Source organism: Carassius auratus, chromosome 28 (genome assembly GCF_003368295.1).
Source record: "Carassius auratus strain Wakin chromosome 28, ASM336829v1, whole genome shotgun sequence".
Lineage (NCBI taxonomy): Eukaryota > Metazoa > Chordata > Actinopteri > Cypriniformes > Cyprinidae > Carassius > Carassius auratus.
In genome coordinates, this window is record NC_039270.1 from 11,978,369 (window position 1) to 12,005,467 (window position 27,099).

Sequence of the window (27,099 nt, forward strand, 5' to 3'; positions counted from 1 at the left end):
ATCAGCGAAAAAAAAAAAAACTCAACTAAGTTTCCAAAAAGCTTCTAAGAACATGGCAAGGTTACTCCTGAGAAGTTCTAGGCTTGTTGCTGGTCCAAAAAAGTCAATGTCATTTTCACTGTTCATAATGTAATAAGCATTTCTTTTTGGAAACTTGTTATAAGCAAAGGCAAAGCAAGGCAAAATATTATGTTAGAGTTAAGGTTCCCACTGTTTATAGCGTGACTTTTTCTGTTGTTCATTATTATTATTTATTATAATTTTTTTGTGTTTCCTACAATGATTTCTATTTGTACATCAGTTAGTTTCTAAAAATACAAAAGGTTTGAACGTGACTCAATGGAGGATTTGGCTTTCTCTATACATAGCATAATCAGTAGGGATGTCCAGATCCGGTCACGTTATCGGAAATCGGGTCTGATCGCGTGGTTTCAGACTGGATAGGAATCGGACGTTACCTCCCATTTAGGACTCTGATATATATATATAATAAAGGTGTGGATAAATATATATTTAAACTCAAAAAGACATTATAGTCTGCACATGATCTGGTGTTTCATTCGGACCCAGAATAAGCCGATAAGGCGAGATGAACACCACAAAGTGCTAAACACTCCTGCAGTATGTGTTTCATGAATACTCGATGCCAGAGGGTGCTCTCGCACAGAAAGTCATATCAGGAAATTCCTTATATGGGCAAAAGCGTCTAGCTATCGCTGTATGAAAACAGTTGTTTTCACAGAAAAACAAAAACCTTTGGAAAAACGAAGACATTAATATACGATTACGACAATATATGATTTTTCAAGTCATCTCCAGCAGATGATAAAGTATATGAACAATGCAGTGCTGACAGACATAGCATTTATTACAGTATAGAAACTATTCTGCCTTATTATGTGATGAACAGTGTTTGTAGTATATAAACAAATCATTATTATTTGTTATCGTCCAGAAGTTATAGATTTCTAAGCCAATTAAATACACATATACAATAATAATACCAGTCAGAAGTTTTTGAACAGTAAGCTTGTTACTGTTTTTTTAAGAAGTCTCTTCTATTCACCAAGCCTGCATTTATTTGATCCAAAGTACAGCAAAACAGTAACATTTAGAAATATTTTTACTAGCCTATTTAAAATAGCTATTTTCTATTTGAATATATTTCTAAAATGTGATTTATTGAACATCCTGGATCTGTTTTTTCTCTCTTCTTTATTCTTTTTTTAATGTATTATAGAAGTATCGGATCGGGACTCGGTATCGGCAGATACTCAAAATCAAATGACTCGGACTCGAGGGCAAAAAAACCTGATCGGGGACATCCCTAATAATCAGGGAAATTTACTGTCACTATAAATCTCTCATATAATTTTTATCACAGCATTTAAAGTTGTATTTCTTTTCCAAGCCACTTTTAAAGTCTCAGATTTTTCCAGTTTTTTCATGACCGTGGGAACCCTACAGCTAGGACTTGGGAAAATAATAATAGAAAAACAAGTTTATGTTAATAACCGTAATAGGCATAGGGCCCTCCGTTGGAAATCAAAGCCTAGTGTCGGGAGAAAAGCAGCAGACGTGGATGATAAATGGCTACATTTGTATTTAGCGCTCTCATTTGTCCATGAGAAATATGAGAGGCTGGCTTTCATGATTCATTACAAAAAACTAAAATTAATTTAAAAAAATTAATCAAAGCTTTGACCAAATTGAAAGTCAAATCAGTAGCATAATAAGGAGTGATGCGATCAAGGGAACTGGCCACATGAAGCTGAGCAACAGGCAGGACAGTACAACGAATTAGAGTGGCACAACTATAGCGTGGAGGGTCATACCCAGTGGAACATCTTTATCAAAGGAGGGCTTGGGTTTGGAGTCTTCTAAAACAGGCTTTAGGGTGGTCACCTCAGGCGTTGGTTCATGTGTGTCCTCTATGAGAGAACGGTGAGCTTTTAGTTTGGACAGCAGAGGACGGAGGTGGTTTAGATTGCAAACAAAGTCAAAATTAGTTCCTCCTCCTAAACAAAGAACAAGACCTTGATGCATCTGTTAGTTTGTTCATGAGACAATAGCTATAATTGCCATTCAAATAGCTTTTCTTAATAGACAAACTAACTCTAAAAGCCAGTGTCATGCTGTTTCTCTAGATTTATTTTACAGAATTTGTCATTTTAGAGACATTCTGCTCTGATGACTTCTGCCAGCACAATTGAGCTGGAATTTCAGGTTGCTGGTTGATAAGAAGGTTTCGTCTGTGCTCTCTGAGGGAGCCTGGGGCTTGCTGAAAGCTTGTCACTTGTACCAGAACAATTCAAAGCGGGGAAGACAGATTACCCTTTTTTGTAAACTATGACCTATTTCCTCACATCTGAGCCTCAACCAAGCATACATCATGAGAAACCAAAAGAAAATCTACGATCTATCAATGTTATATGACCAAATGTACATTTTAAAAATGATTGTGAGCACACAATGCAGGCAGGACAAAATGTCTTAAAGAAGCTATTCTTAACTTCATTTTCCAACAGTTGAAGACATCTCTTTAGTCCAAAATCTTTAGGTGTCTTTCTTTAGTTATTGCAAACATATTTACCTTTTATATTTTCTACAAAGAGATTTCCGCAATTTTTCCATGAATTTGATTGATTTCTCTAACTTTTCAACACCTGGAGATGTAAGTTTTTCTTCTTCATTTCCCAGGTTTTCCATTGGAAGTGGGAACCCTTTGTTGGGGAATCGGGATGCCTTAAAATTAAAGGGTTTGTATACCACATTTTCATAAGGATCACAATCACTTTGTAAAGCAATACTTTGTAAACCAGTTCTGCGGAAACTGTGATTGTGATCTCTGGTGTCCTTCAACAAATGAAAAATAAAGCCCAACAAATAAATTCTCCAAGACATTTTGCAGTGGACCTGAATGAATGAATATCTTCACAGACATTTGAAACCAACACATGGCTGAGTGTCACCGTCAGCATATGTGTCCGGTTTCTCAGTATGAGACAAGACATAAGCGAGAAACACACTGTCATGAGTATCACTCAGCTCTTCTGCGCTTTGTGGGGAAAAGGGGGTTTTCAGGCTTACATTTTTTTCGCCTATTTTTATTACAGTAACTACTTTTTTTTTCCTCTTTATATACAGACCTTTCACTGGCCCATCACCCGGTCCCATATGCGCTGCTCTCCCGTTCTTCATGTCTTGTTGATGGCTATCACCGATGGTCATGTTGGCTACACCAGATGCTATGTTGTTCCCAGGAGAGTGCTGAGAGTCACCCACCTGTCCAGAATTCATGTGGTCCTGATGGTCCATTCTGAGATGATTTCAGTCTGTAGAGTTAAAACAGAAAATAGTCATCGGGGGTTAATGTGGCAATGTGACAAATAAGTGCTGCATTGCCTTTTAGCCATAAGATGTCTCCTCCCTCACATCCAATTAATATTATTAGTAGCAGAATGATGTACATATGCACAGACATATTTACTTGTTTGTTTGTTAGTTGTTGTTTTAGTTTAGTTAGTTGAGATAAAAAAAAAGGTGATCTAGCTCAGGCAGGAGCAATGATCACAAATTGATCCAGTGTATGATACAAATGACTTACATAGAGTCAGGAGTTAGCTGGTTGGTTGGTTGGTTTGTTCATTGGTTAGTAACCTTTTTTTTAACTACGGTTACACTATGATCTTAGTTAAATTAAGATTAAATTAAATGTATGCATTTAACAGACGCTTTTATCCAAAGTGACTTACTCAGGCTATCAATTTTTACCTATCATGTGTTCCCGGGGAATCAAACCCCCAACCTTGCGCTTGATAGGGCAGTGCTCTACCAATTGAGCTACAGGAACACAGTTAGTTAGTTAGCTTACTTTATTAGCTGAGATTAAAAGAGTGACCTGGCAAGAGCAAATAACACAAGAAAAGTCCATTTTAAAAGAGATTCTAATATAGGCAATTTTATAAAAAAACAAAAACAACAACAACATCAAAATGACAAAAATGGCATTCAAATACCAACTGCACTCAAAGTCGTTTTCTAGTAACTTCTAGTATAAATTCATCCCATGGAGGAAGTTCTGTCAGATATATATTTTTCTTGTTGCTTGGGTGTCAAAACATCTTATAAAAAGAAGAAGTTAGATGCATAATATAATTTGACCAAAAACTGCAATGACAACTGTATACAGAGAGATAAGATGGGCAAATACAAGCAGATGATAGTCCATAAATCAAGTGATTAATAAACTCAATGTGAGCAGTGAGTATTCAGTCTAATCATTCAGCAGTTATCCGTTCTGCTCAGTTTCATCTTTATTTGTCAAAATTTGTATCCTTTAGGGAAAACAAGTTATTTTATTTGGTAAAACTATATATTATGATTAAGTTCCCAATTTTTCAGACTCTATATGATCAATGTTCAATCAATCCCATGATGCAAAGTGAATATATCTGCCATGGTGAATGAAACACACAAAGGGAAACAAGATTACAGGAAACAGCAGGACAGCAGGAAGTGGTAAGAGACCTCTCTTCCTCAGAAACAGCTTCTGGTATGTAGCTTCTTAACATGTAGAGATCACATAATTGCTAATGTGCACATGTTGTCCATTATAGGTAAAAACCAATTACTGGCTGACAGAAAGCCAATTCGAGTCTCTCTGCCATACATAGAAGGTACCAGAACCTTTCATCCAATGAAGAGAGCAAGATTAGATATTGTTTGAAGGTATTAAAAGATGGATTGATGGCACTGGGATTTCTTTTACACTTAAATCATGCCCAGGGGAAGCCATTTCCTGTTGTTTTACTTATGGTCACTAGTGTGCTGTGTGTGTCTGAGTCTGTTCTTCCTGATACAACTAGGATGTGGTTTTCCTTTTAGCAGTTATACTTTACACAATGTTAAGCCAAATGTATATAGTCCCAGCAGAGCTATTAGTAAACTCTGGAGACAGAAAAGTGAACGCACTCATCCATCTGCCTTACACGGGGTGCCCGTAAACATGAATTCCATTTGTGTTGAAATGGATTAGATGGCTCACACACGACATTGTCACATCCCATAATTCCTTTTTGTGGATGACCCCTGTGTACGTTATCGGACACCCAAATGTTTGGCCTGCACTCCGAGACCCACACATCAAGGTCACCTGGATGTGAGAGTCATAATGAAAACCAAGTTGTTTTAGGCAAGAAGTGCTGTGGAGCTGAAAATAGTGCCAAAGCTGCAGGGGTGGGTTTACATTTGTCAATTACATCATCCTCAAAGTCAGCAGTGACCAGCAGGGTAGAACAACACCAGAAGCCAAAATGGCCTTTAAAGGGCATAGTTCCTCCAAAAATGAAAATTCGGTCTTCATTTCTAACCCATATGACTCGGACCAATTTATGGTTATTTTGTAGCTTTGAAGCTTCAGTCACCATTTATTTTAATTGCAAAGAATATGGAAAACATCATTAAATTTTCAACATTCATGTTCCACAAAGTCATATGGGTTTGTAATGACATATTTTGTGTGAACTATTCCCTTATGCTTTGTATTTGAAGGTGTTTTGTCCCCAGTACCATGATTGCACAAATGCCCTGAAGATTGGGAAGCGTCGTTCTCCAAATTCTCCAGGGAGAATCTGTCACCACCTTAATAAACTCTCACAAGCTGGGTTTCCCTGAGGCAGCCATGGTGCAAATTCAAGCCTGACTCCCGCAGGATCCTTATGCATTATTCAGAGCGAGCTGTGATATCAGTAAACAGAGCTTAGAAACCATCTGCAGTCACAGTCAGTCCAGAACTAGATAACCAGTGGAAACCACCACTACATCATTAGGGACTGGTTTATTTACCAAAAATATTTGTCGGAAAACACAAACTGGGGAGAAATATCTAAAATGCTTAAAACCTGAAAAAAAAGGGAGGATAGCCTTCAGCAGATGGTACGTTTAGGATGATTGTCCTCAGCATGGTATCCTGGAATCCCCATCAGACCATAATCCATCTCTTCCAACAACCCGTCACTCATATGAGAAGTTAGAAGTTAGCAAAAGAGATTTATCCAATCAATTCCAGATTGACAAAATTGTCCAAGCCTATATCCTTATTCAAGAAGTCATTTCACTCCCAATGTCACAATAGGAAAAAAAAAGGTTTATTGCAACTTTCTTTTTAAACTGACTGATTAAATTAATATTTCAAATACCATTGGTTCTCACACGGTTCTGCATGATTTTCTTTTTCTTTTCCTCACACAATGTTGAAATATAGCGTACATGAGGCCATATCAATAATTTTAATGATGCTTTAAGTTAGGTTGACCATATGCACCATTAATGCGTCCCAGCCAGGATTTTAATATTGCCTAAAATATCCAGATTTTGGCTGTTTGCACTGTGCAGGTCGATCGTTGTATGTCATTCATGAGAGCTTTAGAGAGCAGAGCAGACGGCTCTGTATGTTTTCGAATAACTCTCGCACCTACTTTGGTGTCTTTTTATTTGATCGTGCACAGCAATACTTCAGGTCGAACGAACAACAAACGTGCACATATTTGCATCGCTTTCATTGTTCCCTGTAGATCTCACCTTCTCACGCACAGCCCCACGATTGGTCGATTATGAACATTAATTGAATGTTATTGATCAAACTGCTTTGGATGTTCTAGGCAATATTAAAATTCTGTCCGGGACGTGTCCTGTATGAACAGCGCATATGGCCACCCAATTTTAAGTATAGCCCAAGGTTACTGGTTAATTTTCAATTTAATTGTTTTTGTTGAAAAAGCGGTGTGAACATGCTTTATTTTTGTGTTTGTGTGTTCCACAGAAGAAATTTTAAGTTTTGAATTGTATTTTATATGGAACATTTCTTTTAACCATCTTAAACAGTTCAGTCAATCAATCAGCTTCACTTGCTGGTTTACCAGACTTTGCTGGCAAAAAACATAAACTAGCCTGAGGAAGCGCATGCTGGTCTGGACAGAAGAAAAAATGTGTTTGGCGTGTAATTCAATGTTTGCTAGAAGGCTCTGAATGCATGTGATGAAAAGCATGACAATTTCCATCAGTTGAACACTTGATCTTGTCCATAGGGAATTGACTGGATTGTGGAGAGCAGACACCAGATGGGTTTCAAGAATAAGAGGAACTGATGACATCAACCAGATTGTAGGCAGAGCAAGGTATTACATCCTGATAGAAGACTGCAAAGACAAACATTTTCTTTCTGTGCAATCACATGCACAATGAATATCCAGGAGTATGTTACAGTACAATTTGAGATTTCATGTTGTTTTTATTTCCAGAAACATTGTGTTCCGATTTTGCTGCCCAAGTTTTATGTTCATGCAATTCAGTCTCCTCTGGCTGGAATTCAGATTGACAAACAATCGCTGTTCACGATGCTCTGAATGATTGTGATCCTTCCTGGGCAGTGCAGTGAAAATGTCAGTGCCCCTTTAAGAAGCCGACGCCTTACTTCCTGACGATGGATGTCTCTCGCTCTCTGTCTTTTATTTGTGGTTAAGGGCTTGCCACGGAGCAGAAAGGGCAATGCTGGATTTATGAAGGGTAGGCCTTGGAATGCAGAGGGCTCTTGAAAGACAACGCAGGGCAACATGTGGTCGATATAGCTAAGGGGTGGCCCTGACTGAAGTGGCCAAAGGGTGAGACAGAGAATTGTAATGTGAGTTGGCCTTCAGCCAGGGACGGGCAACTCTCACTTCATCAATATGCAAGACACATTACTGCAGAAAGCACGAGAGAATGAGAGAGCAAAAAAGAGGGTGAAAGGGAAATGGAGACTGAGAGAAAGAGGAAGGAGGGGGGCAGAAAAAGAAAGAGGTGTGTAGTACACTAATGTAACAGAACAGCTCAACAATAAGGATGACACGCTGGTTCAGAGCCAGAGTCTGGGAGTTTTGGGCCTTTTGACAGAAATGTCACTTTCTTTATTTGGACTGTACTACACTGTTGAACATTGTTTGCATGCCTTGCAAACATAACTATTTGGTTTATACTGATGTTTTTAGCATCACCAAGAATCTAGGTGAATTGCAAAAAAAAAATAAAAATCACGTCTTGGAACAAGTGCACGTTTTTGCACAAACATCCAGAAACATGAATACTTTTTTTGGAATAATTAAATCATGAAATCATGGGCCAATTTTCATTTTTGGGTGAACTAACTAACCCTTAAACAGTTTATCTGATTTTCAAAATAATTGTTATTTGTTAGGTGTTAGTTAACCTACTGTTTATGAATTTACAGCTGTCATGGAGTAGCTGTAATTTTTTCCTATTATTAAATAACATTTTTAAACATTAAAATCAAAATATATTATTATTTACTTTGTTAGTTATTAGTTTATTTTTGTTAGTATAAAAAAGAATGAAAAAATGCCTAAAGAAATTTAGTTTTATTTTATGACACATTTTATACACATCGCTAAATAAATTGCGTAATTGGTGATGCTAGTAAAAATTTTGCTGAATTACTGGCCCAGACTAGCAAGTAAATAACAAGCCGAAAATAAGCCTTATCGCTGAGCCCTGCTTGCAACAATACAGTAAACAGAGAGCAAAGGAGAACAAGTGATGAGGAAGACAAAACAGAGAGAGACAGAGAGGGAATGTGTGAGGGTTTCTGAGCTGAAAGGACAAGAGTGTGTAGGCGGGAAAGGAGAGCGAAACAACAAAGACAAAACTGCAGGAGGAAAGAATTCAGCAAATGAGAAAAAAAGAAAGGGAGGAGGACAGAAAAAGAGAGCACTTTGGGAATGAAAGGATGAAGGGACTTCAGGCGAGAGAAAAGAAAGAGTGACAGACACGCAGACAGAGCCTGCAACTGTATGATACAGCAGATTTCTAGAGGGACTTTCACTGATTTTGCTGCAACAGTGCAATAGGCTGCCATCACATTTAAAGGACTGGGGCATCGTGGGTATTTTCATTGCACTCAGCCCTGTCTTCTCTCATCAAATCACGTTATTTTGCCTGAGCACACGGAGCTAAATGATCCTGCAGCACGGCAGATCTGAAAGTTTACTTGAGGTTGTGCTTGGCCCACCGACATGTATCCATGTAGTGGGTACATTTGCTGACCATTTGATGACCTTCTCAATTTGGTATACTCTGATCTGATTGGTAATGGAGCCCCTAAAGGCATATAGTGATGGAAATAAATTAAAAGGGAGGAAAAGTAATATCTCAGTATGTTCTTTCACAAAACCTTTACATTTACCTGAGAAACTGAGAAAACAACAACAACAACATTTCTCTGGGAAATGCAATAAATGTGTAAGCAAACACAAATTGCTTTGCAAAGGATATCACAAAGTTTCTTGGAGGAAAACCCAAAGTTTCTTGGAGGAATGCTACAGTTTTGCGAGAGAACCCAAAGTTTCTTGGAGGAATGCTACAGTTTTGCGAGAGAACCCAAAGTTTCTTGGAGGAATGCTACAGTTTTGCGAGAGAACCCAAAGTTTCTTGGAGGAATGCTACAGTTTTGCGAGAGAACCCAAAGTTTCTTGGAGGAATGCTACAGTTTTGCGAGAGAACCCAAAGTTTCTTGGAGGAATGCTACAGTTTTGTGAGAGAACCCAAAGTTTCTTGGAGGAATGCTACAGTTTTGAAAGTGAAAGTGAAAGTGAAGTGACATTCAGCCAAGTAGAGTGACCCATACTCAGAATTTGTGCTCTGCATTTAACCCATCCGAAATGCACACACACAGAGCAGTGAACACACACACACACTGTGAGCACACACCCGGAGCAGTGGGCAGCCATTTATGCTGCGGCGCCCGGGGAGCAGTTGGGGGTTCGATGCCTTGCTCAAGGGCACCTCAGTCGTGGTATTGAAGGTGGAGAGAGAGCTGTTCATGCACTCCCCCCACCCACAATTCCGTCTGGCCCGAGACTAGAACTCACAACCCTTCGATTGGGAGTCCTAACCTCTAACCATTAGGCCACGACTTCCCAAATTTTTTGCAAGAGAACCCAAAGTTTCTTGAAGGAACGCAATAGTTTTGTGAGTATAATTAAATTAAAGTATAATATTTCCATATTTCCATCACCATGTGTCCTTAGCAGCTCCATAGGATGGTTGTCTTCGTGCCTCATCTGGTGTCATGACAAGTAGTGTCCTCCTTGGAAAGGTCTCCATCAACTATCAGTTAATTATTATCCTAAAAACATGTGAATAATATGAATGTGACGAGTGGGGCGGGAGTGTTTGGGAAATGAGCGACACCTGCTCCACTCACCGGTCTCACGTCCTATGGAGGAGATGGAAGGATACAAAAGAGGAGCAACGACAGTGAAGGATGAGAGAGGACCAGGCCTAGGCTTTGTTTTGTGTTTGGTTTTTATTTGAGCACGACAGTCTCTGTGTTTTGTGTTTATTTGGTTATTTAAGTTTTGATTTGAATGTCTGCCGGTTCCCGCCTCCTCCCTCCCGAGATTATGAAGTTTTTATACTGTTACAATGTGAAATATGTATGGCTTACTATATAGTGCATAATAAAAATTTACAATTTATTGACTGCTAGTTAATAAATAAATAAAAAATTTTAAGTCAATAAGTGTAATCATTTATTCATAAAATAAAACTTGGGACATTTAACACATAAGAAAATAAAAATTATTAAATGTAAGGTAAGTGCATATTCCTAAGCTATCAGGCTAAACAGGTTATCTGTATGCTATAAGCTTACTAATAATACATCAATTTACAGTCATTATAATGTGGTTCAAACAGCATTTATCATAACATGATTTTGAAGGAATTGTAATCAGGTGCTTGCAGACAGTATCTATTAATAGTCATTTGAACCACTGGGACCAAACTGGGGTCCTAATGGAGACCAGATTTCGAGGGGGGCCTGATTTTTCACCTGGATCAAAGTGCACACAGGGTTTCTTAACAAGTAAGTCAAGTTAATAAGGTACAAAGCTGACATAAGAGGCACTTTTTTAGGATGCAATAATTATGCCAAATAATTTGACATTTGTTTCTTTTAAAGCTGTACATGGATGGTCAAGATTAGCACTGTCGACTTAAGATCAGATGCAAATAGTGTAAACGTGGCAAACCTTGTCATATATTGAAGAACCAGTAGCCAATTTTCAATATGGCATGATGCTAATCCAGTCATGCGTGCTAAATGTGATGCTATGTAAGCTGTCAGTGGTCCTAGTGTGGTGAAGATCGGACGATTTTCTGCAAAACTGACCTGACTTTTGCTTATTCAATTGGAAAAATGACCATCTGTCAAACCCTGCACACCAGATACCAGGAGGTAGGGGTGTGTGTGTGTGCTACGACATGATGACATGGCGATACATAACCTCACATTACCTCATGTATGTCTCTTTGTATAATTAGGGCTTGTCAGTAAATGTACAGCCCTTAGCAAGGGCAGAAAATGAGGCAAACACTCTGCTGGCAGAGATTAATCTGTGAAAAAAAAGTGCAGACGTCGACAGAACCCAGCTGATGCCATAAGAAGAGAAATCAATAATCGCTCATCTTCAATGAGCCGAACAACAAGCAGGAAAAAACCTGGCAAGTTAAATATGTATACCCATAATGCTCTCAAAGACATTTCTTGCTTCCACGGTAACCAGCCCAGCAAGTCAATATGGTCAATTCCCACACAAACACCCTCCTTCCACATGAAATTCATCATCTTTTTTCTTGGTTGGTGTTCATAATCCATAGCTTTTCCAGCACTAAGAATCTTAATCTTCGCAGCATAATGAAGGTTCATGTCTAAATGAAAAGAGTAAATGAGAACAGTACACATGACATAAGTGTCCTGAACTCGGAATAATTATGTTAGACCCTTGTGGCTTTAAAATATATTATTTGTAAGCCATCCGTTTGCACTCTTCCATTTCCTGTCTATGTTATGTGGATTGTCTGCTTTCCAAGCCTCTAATACAATGAGGTTAACATGAAATAAACTTTTACTCTATTTCATTTATTTCTTAATGAACATTCCTGGTTTTATTGTGAATAATGAATCTGTTCATGTAATTTTAAATGTAATAACTCAGTTCAAGACTTTGTGAACTGTCATCTCAAAAGCTCTTATTTTAACTGAAATAATTATCAGCTTTATGGTTGAATACACACTGTAGAAGTAAGTTCGGCTGCATACAGCATATCATGCAGATTTTTTTTTCAATTACCCTGGTTGTGCTAATGTTTAATAATGCATTATTCAGAATACCTTGAGGAATCTCTCAGTCCTACATCAAAATATCTGTCATGTCCAGGTCAAATGTAGGGTAGGTGATTTTGGAAAGGCTAGCGATAGCAAGCTCACTTTGAAGCACAGGATCTCATCCTCCCGCATAATCACTCTTCAAAGCCACACCTCCTCTAAAACACATGAACGTGCACAGGCAGACCAGAGACTAACCAGAGACACGATGAAAGATGGCATTGGTATAGGGTTGAACGCTATCCTGTCAGATTACCTCATGTCTCCTTCACCTTCATTAGAGTACAAAGCTCATAATATTACAATATTAATGGAACATGCTGATGATGTATTATCATACAAATGATGAGCTTTTCATAAACCTTGGAGGATTTTATGGTCCTATGCCTTCCACAGATATTAATACATGTAAATACATTTAGACAACGTAACTTAGTGATTGATATCAGATGTGAAGAGACTTTTTCAACCAGGATAACAAAAAAATGTTTTGAACCAAATTATATACTTTGTCCTTAACAGGCTGGAGGCAGATGAACTATGACGGTCTAGACGACTGTCTAGACATGGTAGCTATTCCTTAGACAGGGTATGTCTGAGCTTAAATCCAGCTACTATACTCTGAACACAGCTCCATATTTGGTTGGTCATTGCCCTACAACTAAAATACTAGCTTGTTAATCATCTGTCCGCTTTAACAGCCCAGAGATACACTCATACCTTAGCTTCTCTGAGGGTTAAAAGGGTCATTGGATGCGACATGCACTTTTCCGTTTTTTTTAACTGAAATGTGTGTTGGCAATGTTGTTTACAGAACCACCCTATAAATATAAAAATCTTTACCCCTTTCTCAAAATTTCAGCTACCTCACCTACAGAGGAAGTGAGTATAAGGTTTTCTATTGAATCTTTGCCAATGGCCTTTCCTAATAATGTGCTAATTAATAAGTCTCACAATGAAATCGGCTAAACAGTCCCTCAGAGAGTGGCTAGGAAGAGAGGGGCGGGGTCAGCAGAGCTTATTAACATTTAAAGGAAAATGCAAGAAAATGGCTTCCTCTGAATAGAGCTGTTTTTGACAGGGTAAAAAAAAAAAAAGCAGTTTTTTACACTATCATTGAGAACATTTAACCAAACTATGTCAAAGCCTTTTCATTAAGACCCTAAAGAATCATATCAACTTGTGGAGAATAGGCATCCGATGACCACTTTAAATGAACCAGACTGTCCTTTCCAGCTCAGCGTTTCTGTTCACTAAATTTATTGGTCTCTCTCAGTGTTTTCTCAGACGGACCAATTACATAAGTGCACTATACGTGGTGTAATTGAAGTGTTCGGGAGATGGTTCTGCAATGCCCCTGCAACAATGCAGCAGCAAAAACAAACACTCAAGTCAAGTCCACTCAGGTGAAACTACTTCCCAGAGGCAGTTTAGTGTGAAATTGTTTACTGTTTTTTTTACAATTTGTAGAACGGTAATAATTGTGTGTGTGCTTTGGTTGTTATTGAAGGGTGGGCAACACGGCTAGCTTCCCTGTCTGTGCACAGTTAGGTGCCGCTCTGCCTCTGACCCAGTTTTGTCCATCCCAGCTAGCAGCGCAGATTGCAGCATCACTTCAGAAGTGTGCATCCATCTCAAGTCTCCTCCCTTTATTCTATCTCTTTCTCATTTTCTCTCTCTGTCTGTTACCGCAGAGCTCCAGCACTGGGCAGCAAGATCAGTGAGGGCGATGGCTGCAAGTCTGCATGTGCCAAATGCATGGCAGGTGCAGCTTGATCAAGATATTGCTCAGTATTTTCTCAAGCATTGCAGCATGCTTGCACCAGCCAGCAAGATTAACTGGTAAACACTAAATCCAGTGGTCAGGAGCTTATCTTTTCATTGGCCCTCACCAAAATCATGCTTATGTGTTCACCCACAAAATTCTGTAAATAAATGTCATTTCAAAACAGTTTGGGTTTTTTCACCTGTTAAACAGATGAACATTTAAAAAAAGATTCTAGCCTCTCTTTTCAATATGATCAAGCCAATGACCATGACTGCATGGCTCCAAAATTCCCCCAGAAAGCATCATACAAGTATTATTAATGTGGTCCATTCAGCTCCTTCACTATATTCCATGTCTTCTGAAGCCACATGATAGATTTGTTGGAGGGAAAAACTGAATTTATGTGGTTATTCACTATTAATCTTCACTCCATTGCTCTGATATCCAGTGAGACTGGATCATTGAGTTAGTGAAGACTAGAATGGTCTGATTCTTGAGCAAATTAATTGATTCACTGAATTGAAAACAATGATTTCTTTACAAATTGGACATCTCATGAACGCATCAAGGTGAGCTGTAGGGCAGAGACTTTCCATGAATAATGACTAATTAATAAATAATTGGTCATTCTGGAGCTTGATGTCTTCATACCTAATTCAACTGATATGTAACAAAGTGACTGAGATATTCTTCAGAGATGCACCTTTTGAGTTCCAAAGACGACAGAAAGTCATATAGGTTTGTAATCGTCAAGGTGAAGAAGATTTAGCTGAAGTTTTGTTATATTATTTTCTTAATGTGAAGAACATTTGAAAAATATAAATAACCTTTATCTTTTTAAAGAAACTTTTGTGCATTTGGAAAATTCTATGGGTGTTAATGTTTCTTCTTGGAACCACTGATGCTAATAAAGAACCTTTATTTGTGTAGAAAAAGATTTCAGAACAAGATTATTAGAACTAATAATGACATGAGCATTCTCAAAGAAAACATAGATGATGTGCATGACTACAATCGTGACTTAAAAGCCTCATTTATGCATAAATAGTGCTGTGGAGATTTGCCCATGTCACACCTGCTCCAACAGCAGAGATGTCCTTGATCTAATCGAGAGACGCAACCTTCCCATCTGCCATGTGGTCTAGACCCACCTCCCAAGTCTTGCCCAGACCCCACAAGAGTTCAGTTCGCACCCACTGAACTGAATCTGCACGTTAAATGAACCAACTGGCTGAGCAGTCAATGTGTTTGTGTGCGCGGACTCTGGCTGACATGAAATAATGCTCATGCTGCCAGACAAAGTCGCTGCTGATAACAGCATGATCCACTTAGCATATGAAAATATTCAGTCCCTGAAAAGGACGGTTGGCATTTACGTGAACATGTGTTGTACAGATGCTGTCATGAAGAGGAAAATGTCAGTCTGGTGATATACATCCACCACAAAATGTGCGCGGATGCAGATAGCTGAGAGGCACAGGCATCATAAACTACTCAACCGGCTTCAATATTGAGAATATAAGATGTATAAACGCCATGAAATCAGCTTGCGTATATGTGCAAGATGCATTTTTGTGATCTCCAGCCGCTGCACACAGGAAGTTAGTCATCTGTTGCCATGGTGCATCAGGGAGTTCAGGACTGCAGTGCACACTGCATGGGATCTGGCCTACCAGACCAGAGAGACACTGTCTCACTGTCTTCAAGACTTGTTGAATCTGGTTTGTCGTATTTGTCGTATCCCCGGATGTTCCTGAGATCTTATTGAGCGATAATGGTTTTTCTAATAAAATTAAAGTGAACTCTATTGCTCACATCCCCCTTGTGGAGACCCTCTGACAACATATGGTCAAAAACATATGACTCAATTACTACATACGGTAATGCAATTCATTGAGAATATTGATTAAATGACTTATCATTATGACTTTTTAATGAACTAAGCTAAATTATGATGCAGTCATTATAAGAAGCGAATTTTCTTCTAAATGCAAGGAGAACTGTGATCCGAAATCAAGACCAACCTCCTCCGTTCTGAAGCTATAAGTGACTAACAGTGAGAAACTGGAGCAAGTAACAGGCGGTTGTCTAACAGGAGTAACACACACTTCATCGCGAGATCTGTGAACGAATCAGATTTACCTAATGTTCCATGGGTCTCCTTAATTGCCATGGTTAATTAGATTATGCTTGGCATAACTGGACAGAAGGCACTTTGGTTCTTTATAACGCTGGGATCTACTGTCAGTAAAAGGCTTAGTTTTATGAACGCAAAATCAACCCCCCCTGCCCACCCCAGAATATTACAGTAATTAACTTTTTGGGGGGCTTTTATTTTATAGCAGCCTTGCAGACAGCATCTAGTATAACAACTTCGGTTAATAAGTGTGAATTTTAAATAATGTTTGTCAGCTTTACTGGAATGTCTGTTTTTGTAAATCTGTTCAAAGCTAATAAGGAGGACTAGTACTTAATTTCCTCAGCTCTTTTGGTACATCCCTTGCTGTATCTTTTTTTTTTATGATATTTGAACTCTGTGGCCACTTTCCTCCTTTTTTCTAAAATCTAAAAACTGGCTCAAAATAACGAGTTTAGTTAACTACGTGTTTATAATTTCCTCAGACAGGCAATGACAAAAACGTATTACAGAATAGCAACCGACCGACCATTACCCTACATAACGATCAACTTCTCCAGAAAGAGCCGCTGCTAGAAAACCATGCTGAAATACCGACCGCAAATGACATTTCGTGATCTTTCAATATTATAAAAATGAAAGACTACATACATAATCGATACGAAGGCGACTGTGCCGTTGGGCTGAAGGCACAAGGCAGGCGGCATGTTCGGCGGAGATGGGCGTGGGGGGGAGGGGGTGTTAGAAAGATGCAAGTCGACCGTTATGTTTCAAATGTTACAGCCAAGATTTTCGAATTCATAATGTTTATTCTAAAAAACGAAATGTTACTTACGGAGCGAACAATGGGCGAGGATGATGAGAGTGTGGCCAAGCAACAGCCGTGATGAGAGAGAGAGAGAGAGAGAGAGAGAGAGAGAGACGGGGAGGGCGGGGGAGCAAGGTGTGTCCGCTGCCTTGAAAATGCAGAATTAAGTCTATAGGCTACATCCTTGTATTCTCATACAAATCATAAAACAGAAGAAAAACAGCGAGTTTTATGTAGTTTAACGGTCAGATTACATATAAACTGAAGCAATAAAAATACGTGGGATATTGATTAGCCTATATGTTACCGATTCAGGCTTGTTGCTTCTATTTCCCATTAGGCTAGTGGAAGTCTTTTTGTGTGATATCACATTTTCGTAGCCATAGACTGTTTTATTTGCAGAGTCGCCCAGACAAAAGACCCTTGTGTTGTTACAACGGTCAGCATCCTCAAAAAGCGGTGTTCGCTTAGGAGAAAAAGAGGGTTCTTTCGAAGACCTGGGTTCTAAACCACCTTAAATCTACAGATAAAGGAGAACCTTGTGTAGACATGGCGAAACACACACACGCAACATCAGCACCATTCTCAGCCGAGAGCAAACTGCGAAAATCGCTTTACGCCGGAGGATCAGCGACGCGTCGAGTCCGCTTCTCGCTGTCAGGCGGATCAGGACCACGCGCAAAAGCCGCATAAAACCTCATGATCGATTTGTCATCCGTTATGACCACAACGGACCTGTGGGGAAAAAAAAAACCTGGCCACCTTTCATCCCGACTGACTTTACGCACCGGTGAGAGCCACATTATGCTCCATCGTCAGTGTCTCAATACTTCTAGGTTTTTCCACACCGGCAAACCGCGTGCACGTGAACCATTGCATGCTTTCTGTCACCACACTGTCTCGAGATCTCATGAAATTCCTGCGTGCCATGCTAAAAGGCAAACATAATGCAATGTAATATTCTTTTAAATGAAAATGAATAAATGGTTATTGTCTATATTGTGCATCCATGAAAGCAACTATATTTTAGTGCGAATGCATGAAGAAAGCAATCCGATTTATTAACAGTTTTTCTTATCGATGCAATCTCAGAGAAACTGCATGCATTTTCTTTCATATCTAGATTAAACTAAAGAAAATCAGGCCCGTTATGTCTCAGTCACACACCCAGCAGTCGGATTCACTAACATCTCAACACCAATACACTGTTCGCAGGGGTAAAAAAGAGAAAAAAATGGTGCTATGGCTTAAGAGCATATCTCAGTGCTTGATCAATGATGAATCGCTGTTAAATACAAGTCTTTGAGTTTGTAAAGCGGGTTGACTTACCTCTGTGGCACACTTATTGTCTGTCCAACTGCAGCAGTCAGCATGAACAAACCCCGCCAGCTCCTTCAGCGTCCTGCAGAGGGAGGATGGCGCTAGAGAGAGAGAGAGAGAGAGAGAGAGACCAAGAATGATGTCAGGATGAGCTCTGTGCACTACTAATAACATCACATTTCTATCATATTCACAACTGACCGAATGCTATCCTGTGTGTTATATTATATTTTACATTTTAGGGTGTCTGCGTTGTGATCATCTGCATTTATTGCAGATGCTTTCTAAAAATGAAGTAAGGGTTTACAAACCTTTTTATACCCTAAGTTTTTTTACTTTTTTTTTTTTCTCCATATAGGCCTATAAGAAGCTTATACTGTGTGAGAAAAAGACATGGACCCCTTTAGAAACCCCTTGAAAGTTCCCAGACCTCAGTTTGAAAATCCCTGGCAGAGACTATTATTAAAGATTTTGTGTGAAACCTGAATAAAACATGCTACTGCTACTGTGACTACAAGTTTTTTTTTATTTTTTATTACTTGGAATAAAATAAAAATTAACACATCAAACACAATTTTAAAATACATTTATTTAAGCATAATTTCTAATTTTCATTCAGTTTTACTTGAAGTGATAAAAAAATGCATAAAAATATGTAGACATTTAGAAAATCACAGAAAACAGAAAATTACTAAAAGGGTACTAAAAGCATCAAATATAACAATACAATTAAATGTAAACTATGTAAATTATACTAAAATAACACTAGCGACCACTTTAATTCAAGGGTGTCCATACCTGTTCCGGGAGGACCCTGTCCTGCAGAGTTTAGCTTCCACCCTTAATAAAAATACCTGAACCAGCTAATCAAAGTCTTCATCTCTCTAGAAACTTCTGGGCAAGTGTGTTGGAGTTCAAATCTGCAGGATGTTTGCCCGCTGGAGTAGGATTGGACATCCTTGCTTTAATGTGTTTATAAAGGTCAGACAAGGCCATCCAAAGCTTATCATATTCAAGACTTGGAAATATGACATCAATTCTTTTTATTTTGAGCTGGTTCTACAGTAAGTCTTAGACATTTGGGTCAGATTTTTGCTGATTCACTGCACAATGAACGCAAGCAAGCTAATGCATTACTGTTTTAAAAACTGTGTGCTTTTCTGATCAACCCCTGTACATTTTTACAGTCTAATCTTAACAGACAATCATGATACACACAAGCTCTCTCTCTCTCACACACACACACACACACACAGACACACACATTGCACCATATGCCCCCCAAATTCAGCCATATTCCCCTGAGTTACATACCAAGCCAAGTCCTTCACCTGGACAGCTTCACATTAACAGTACGAGTCCTTGTGCTCCTCTGTTTCACCACTTCACAACCTGCTGCTGTTTTATCCCAAAAGACAGAAATTGCAAAATCAAATGTAAATTCCTTCTCCTTCCTATTGCTTAGCAAGTTATCTTGATCTTTTACGTGCAACAACAATAGTAGATTATCTTCGAATACTGTATGAAAATGAGCGATGCTGTTGATGTTCTCAATGTCCCTGTGTTCTTCAGATGTGAGAGATGCTCGGTTGAGGTTGGGCTTGGGTGGGAGTTGCTCAGCAACTACAGTAGACCACATGTGAATGAATAGGCATCTTTTTTCTTTTCTTTTTTCATATATTTTCTAATGGAGACTGACAATGTATGTTGCACTGACTGCCTTCCTGGGTTGGATTTTTAAACCCTCTTAATTTCAATATGTTTTGATACACCAACTTTAAAATGTCAAATGATGATATTGCTGCATTATTTCCTACAGGAGATAAAGTCTGGCTGTTACAAACACTTTTGGCCATAAGGTGGCGTCTCAGCCTTGTCACTATGACTGTCTGTTCTTCTTCAGGACTGAGGTAGTAGATTTTTTCTTCAGCATAAATCTGACTTTTTGATATTAATGTATGCACTTGTTTAATTAAAAATAAAGATTCATAATAACAGTTTATAAAATACTTTCATTACACCTTGCCACTGTTAGTTTCACTTAGCTCAAAACATTCTAAAATTGTAATGTAATAAAAAGTATTTTTTTTTTTCTTATAATAGCACATGAGTAATTTAAATGATGTAATTTTATGTACATTTATTAATCGTAACTTAGGTAAATGCAAGCTTTTTTTCCAGGGCAAAACAAAATATATCCTGAAAAATATTTACTGAAATAAAACCAGAAATAAAACCAACCAACTAGCCCCAGGCTCGACCATAACAAAACATGAACCGGATATTATATAACTGATAAGACAACACTAGTTTAAATGTTGTCTTCAGTAGCTATCCTCTTGTTTTTTGGTGTTCCTGCAAATCTATTTCAAGAGCATGTTACACTATGATTGTATGTAAATATACAGGCCATAGCCAAACAAAATTAACTGAACATTGCTATTCAAACTGTGAATATAAAGGTATCCTGGCAACAAGACAGGAAGTAGCAGTTTATTTCTGGATGTAAATATATTTAGCATAACAAACTTCACAGTAATCCATGCAGCAGCTTTACTGTGAAGAATCCCTTCTTGTGCTGCTGCTGCTGCTGCAGCTATAGATTGTGTGTATCTTTGCGCGTCGTACCACTCCATGTGTCACTAACACAATAACCCGCTCTGCCTCAGCGTTTCTCAATCCTGCTGGACACAGCTGAAGCTAATGTGCTATTTATGAGTCATTGTGTTGAAAAATCAAAGGAGATGCTTGCGTCCCACAGCCTGACAATAAGGGAGACAAATGACAGCATCTCCGTTGCCATGAGCCACAAAGACAAACAGGAAAAATACAATAGCTTTTGAATGGAGAGCTCTTCTGGTCTGTGAATGAACACTTGCCAGCTGTGGACCCACACAGGTCTATCACTAATCCATGAGAATGAGCTGTCTGTAATCTAATCATGTGTGTGTACACGAATTGTGGATCATTTTATTCACCTAGCCTCTCTGGAACTGGCTAGCCTGATTCTGATTGGTCAATCAAGGTATCTAGTGGTCAGACATTTCTAATAATGGTCACACTGTATAATATCAGTCTGTTTGTTGGTGTAACTGAAACTGAATCAAAATGCATGTCTCTGTGTTCACACTGGTGACTGATTGTTTTATACAAGCAATTGTTGACCATGAAATTAACTCCCTTTCAGTGAATATGTCTTGTTGTTGCTATAGGGCAATGCTTTTATTCAGTGCATTGGACAACTTTTTGGGTTTTAGAATAACACATAAATGTATAAAATAGTTTCAGCTCAAATTGATATTTAAATATTTCATTCTGTACTAACATGGGATAAAGTTAGAACATGAACAGTTAGCCGTTCACTGTCACTAAATAAACCTCTTCATGAAGAAACAAACATCTGAGCATCGGTTGTATGAAAACTCTGGATACTACATCAGTAATTACACATAAGTCACAGTATGATATATCTTTGGTTTAGTCCATCCATATCACATCACATTTACAGCATAAACACTTTATTTAAAAGCATTTACCACTACTAACCAAAATGCAAATCTATATACGATCCAAGACACTTTCTTAGAAGAGAAATGTTTTACACATGTAATGTGTATTTCCTTTTATCATTCATCCTGTAAATCTGTAATTCACACGGACACCAGTGATCCAGAGTCTTGTCTCTTTCCAGCTGTTTCTGTAAAAGTTTTTAATAAGAAAATCTGCTCCATGTGTCGTATAAAGTAGGTAACTGATTCTGTCGAGGCAAGGTCCGTTTTAATTTTGAAGTTTGTCTATTTTTATGCCAACTGACAGTGAGTTTTAGACTTTGTGGACGTGCACTGACACATAAAAAATCATTGGCATAAGTTCATGAGAACAAATATACCTAATATAGCCTATATATACCAGCAAATGCATTCAATTTCAGAACACACTTAGAGGGAGTTTGCTCCTTGCAACGCATTACAAAATAATTGTTTAGTCTGATGATGCAGAAAATCTGTGCAACTCACATAAAAAATAAATAAATAAATAAATAAATCTGATACAGGAAAACTAGTTCAAGGGCATTAGAGAGCATAGAGCTGGGCTGAAGGACTCTTGATAACTGCAGAGGACAGTAGTGCCTAAAAGGAGATTAAAATAGAACCTCCTTTCTCCATCTATATCCTAATTGGAAACAGCACCAAACATCAATGCATTTCAAATTCATAATCACCTGATCTGAGCTCTTGCATTTTCCCAGCCATGATGTGTTTAACAAACGCTGCGGGAGAAAGGATGAAAGGACAAGATTAAATGATAGAATAATACACCGAATATATTTAACTTTTCAAATTTGGAAAATAGTCACACCTTCATATCTGACACATTGGTTTTCCCTCCTCCTGTCCTGCCATCAGCTGTTCTTCCTCTGATTCTGTCAAAAAAATAAAAATCTCTTCTTAATTTAACAAAGCAGTCATTTGGTTTGTTAGCAAAACAGTGTAAGAGCTGTTGTGTAGCAGTGTTTTGTATTTACTCAATGTTGAAAGAACATGGCGAAGTTCGGCGCCCATCACAGTGCCGTTCCCTTCTTTGAGACTAAGAATAACAGACGTCTGTTCTAGGACCAGAGGGAATCATAGTGAAACCTTATCCTTATTGTCCCCATGAGAGAGAGACTCACTCAGACAACAGAACAGGGATGTTAAACTGTAATAGCTTGCAGACACTCGCATGGAAGCTCTTTTATACTGACCATCACTGACCATCAGGTTAGTTCAAGTTGCATATGTGGTCTCAAATCAATATGAAGAAACATTTATGTCTTCACATACAATAGGTACTCAATTGAGACTGGGGTTTTAAAGCCTAAAGTTTGTGTGAAACCTTTTAACCTTGTTTTAGTGATGTTGTTCAGGGCATATAATGTCACATACTTTAATAACAAGGTTAAAGACCAGTCAACATATAAATGTTTTGAACTCAACATAGCCTGAAGGTGGGATGTACTAGTCCTGATGAAGCTTATTTCTGCCACAGCATACAAATATAAAACGGTTAATTGGTTGTATTTCACAATTCAAACTTTTTTCTTGGAATTGAGCATTTATATCTCCAATTTAGATTTTCTTTTTCCATGGAATTCATAGTTCATAATTTCTGTTTTCATCCCCTATTTTTTTACACACCTTACTGTATACACACACGTAATTCTGAGAAAATTTATGAGAATATAAACTCAGAATTGCAAGTCTGAATTTTGAAATACAACCAATAACGGTGTAACGGTAAGTTTGGGGTAAGTAAGATTTTAAAAAGGTTTTTGAGAGAAGTGTTTTATGCTCACCAAGGGTGAGTTTGTTTGATTAAAAATACATTCAAAACAGTATTATTATAAAAAAATTATTTGAATTTAAACTAACTGGTTTCAATTGTAATATATTTTAAAACTGATGGCAGAGCTGGATTTACAGCATCATTTCTCCATTCTTCATTGCCACATGATCCTTCAGAAATCAGTTTAATATAAAGATTTGCTGCTCAAGAGACATGCCTTATTAATTAACAGTGTTGAAAACTGTTGTGTTGCACATTTTTATTTATTTATTTTGTATAAACTGATATCATGATATTAAATGGATGACTAGAAAGTTTAAAAGAAAGTTATTATATTTTTGTAACAATGTAAAAGTCTTTAGTGTCTTTAGTTTTTTTTTTTTTTTTTTTCAATTGAACACTTTCTGTCACATTTGTTCCAAACCTGTATTACTTTTTTATCCATGAAACTTTAAAGAAGATATTTTGAGGAATGTTAGTTTTTTTCTTCTTCCATACAACAAAAGTATACAGGGACCAGGGATCATAAAGCTAATAAAAGGACAGAAATAGATGTACCATAAAAGTGGCTTAATATCAGGTATACTGTGTAAAGCAAACAAACAAACAAAAACTTTCAGTCTTTAAACTTCAAAATGTGATGTTAAATTCAGTGTGTTGCTTGTGTTGAACTCTGAAATGCCTGAGTGAAACTAGTTTCTACAGCAGTCATTTTCAGTGTACACTGCTGTATATCTCAAGTCATTTGATTTGAAGGTTTATACTGAATGCTTTGTGTGAGGAATGGACTGAAACTGAAGGCACTATACACTGGTAATCAGCTCTCAATCCTCATTTGCCCCTGGTGACAAAATAAAAATTATAATAATACGAGTTTGGAATAAAATGATGCTGATTAAATAATTATAATTTTAATAATTAATAATTTGTTACATCTATATAGCGCTTTACTACGGACTCAAAGTGCTTTGCATTGTGAGGAGGGATCTCCTCATCCACCACCAGGGACTAAATGATGTCAGAATGTTAATTTCAGGATAACTATATAATGCTTCATTAAAACTTGAATGTATTTTTTATTCTTTTGCATCTGCATGCATATAATGGCACAGAAAATTCAGTAACCTTACCTGCAGCTCAGTCTGAACCTCACCTTTAAGATTTTCTTCCTATAAAATATTCCCATTCAATCTGTCACTTGAGCTGTGGTGAATCACATGACAACAGGGGGGATGTAAACTCCTGTAACTCTTCCAGTTTCTGCTTGCATCTGAACAGTGCTGTGGAGCCTTCTCCCTGACTGCGGCATGGGACCCCCTTCTGTTGCTGTGATTTCCTCTCTTCTTTCTAGGTCTCCTTCTGTGGGATGTCCCATCTCCAGACACAGAGAGGCAGGGCAGTTGGGAGTGTCTGGTTTCATGTTGTTAAGCCTGCATGAAGTCTCAGTGACAGCGTGGGAGGGGAGATGTATGTATGTGCACAGATTAAGATCTGTTACTTCACTGGATTGAGCTTTGTATAACTCAAGCAGACATGCATTGATTGTATATCATGCCAGGATGAGTAACTCAATAAAGTATCGTGGTCTGAGAGAACAATGATGGCTGCACTGTGTACATTTTGTGATGAGTGATTTACATTGCAGCAGCAACAGTTCCTTGAAATAGTGAATAATAATAAAGTTATAGTTAAAGGAATAGTTTATCCAAAAAATGAAGAATAGCTTTTACTCACCCACATGCCATTCAAGATGTAGACGAGTTAGTTTTTCATAATAGATTTGGAGAAAGGTAGCATTACATCAACTGTTCATCAGTGGATTCTCTGCAGTGAATGGGTGCCGTCAGAATGAGAGTCCAAACAGCTGATAAAAACATTCAAAGTAATGTAAGTAATCCACTATAGACTGGTATTTTGGCAAGAACAAACAAACTCATCTATATCATGGATGGCCTTATCTAAAAAATTACCTTTATCTACAGTCTTTCTTTTTATGCTCTTAATTATTAATTGTAGAAGCTGCTGATACTGAATTGCTGTTGATTATTCAAAGGGATAAATGTTATTTGAGAATTGAAAGTGAACGCTGCAATTTACATAAATTTATGTAAAAAGGCTCTGTTTTCTTTATCTCTGTCTCTATCTATGGATAGACAGTATTTCTAGACATAGTATTATTATTATTATTATTCATGTATTATTATTATTTTAAATAGACCATGGGCTTTTTCAAGACAGCGAGTAGATAAGATACTGCTCTGTTATATCCATTTTAGTGTACTTTATTTTACTATACTATATTTTTAGTCTTTAATGTTCTGATGCTCAAATGAGTGTATTACTACAAATGACCAGTAGGGTGAGCCATTGTGCTGCCAGAATGAGCTGAAGGGACAGGTGGACTGACAACTTCTGTCTGGAAAGAGAGTTCAAGCACAAGTCTGTTAAAGAACTATTCCAATTTCATCTAGATGCATTATCAGTCACACCATTCAGAACACTGGGTTCATTTTTAAATCATTAAGTTATATTATATTATATTATATTATATTATATTTTTTGCCATTGCAGCATTGACAGCAAAATAAGGCTGACTTGTGTTTGACGTCTCAAGTATTATTAAATTAATGCTGGATATCAATCCATCATGTCACAGACTACTTGCCCATTACTGAGTTTTCATTGTGAATTACAACTCTGAATGCAGTATTGTTGCATGATGTAGTTTATTCTTCCACAAAGCCTGTCTGTATCTGGAAAATCCTGGACCAGATTTACCCTCTTCCAAATCCTCTGGAAATATACACACGAGACCACATGAACAGTGGATCTTGTCATATGCATGAATGCAGTCTATTCAGTCGATTTCCTGTTTTCATCTTCAGATGTTCAAAAACATGACTTAATACAGTTCATCATAGAACATTATGAACTATATGAAAATGTGCTTTCTAAGAGCCACTTGGCAGAAATGAATAGAACATTGCTGTTCACTGAAAGACAAACCCTATAAAGCCTGTATATACGCTTAATAATAGCCAACATATTTTATTAACATATCAGGTTCTCTTCACATCAGTAGGCTATATGGTCCGCATTTATGAAACTGGCTGATTACAGAATGGGCAACTTTTTGAGCAATATTGGGAACTTTGGGAAATGTTACCATCACCGGGCATCCAGGTGAGACACAGGGCCCACGACCGATCTAAAATATCCACATAGAAATTTGTTACCCATTCTCAATGAAAAAGTGCCCAAGCAACATAACTAAAAAAAAAGTAAGGATTTTGATTCATCTCAGTTTGATCAAAATAATTCATTCACTGATTCTTTTTGTAAAATTTTCTGCATGTTACAAATTCTTTGTTATGGTCAGTGTTGGGGGGTAATGCATTACTAGTAACGCAAGTTACGTAATCAGATTACTTTTATGAGTAGTAAAGTAACGCATTGATTTAAATTTACTTTAGAGTGACTTTTTAAAATAAGTAACACCAGTTAGTTGGCTTTTCCAT

At 37.8% G+C, this 27,099-nt stretch overlaps 1 protein-coding gene across 10 annotated transcripts in view; it reads right to left on the reverse strand.

The window, feature by feature from the left end:
• maptb (microtubule-associated protein tau b) overlaps positions 1-19,878 on the reverse strand; it is a 36,384-nt gene extending 16,506 nt beyond the window's left edge. For 3 of the 10 annotated variants that reach the window (XM_026207785.1, XM_026207784.1, XM_026207781.1), the window contains exons 1-4: positions 19,571-19,864; positions 18,266-18,357; positions 3,150-3,335; positions 1,836-1,931 (exon numbers count right to left, since the gene is read on the reverse strand). In XM_026207785.1, coding sequence (XP_026063570.1) covers positions 1,836-1,931; positions 3,150-3,318 — 265 coding nt within the window. In that variant the 5' untranslated portion in view covers positions 3,319-3,335; positions 18,266-18,357; positions 19,571-19,864. Of the gene's footprint in view, positions 1-1,835; positions 1,932-3,149; positions 3,336-16,779; positions 16,812-16,963; positions 17,058-18,265; positions 18,358-19,570 lie in introns of those variants that run through there. The other 7 variants (XM_026207791.1, XM_026207789.1, XM_026207788.1 and 4 more) reach the window with 5 other exon arrangements.
• Positions 19,879-27,099: the final 7,221 nt, after the last annotated feature.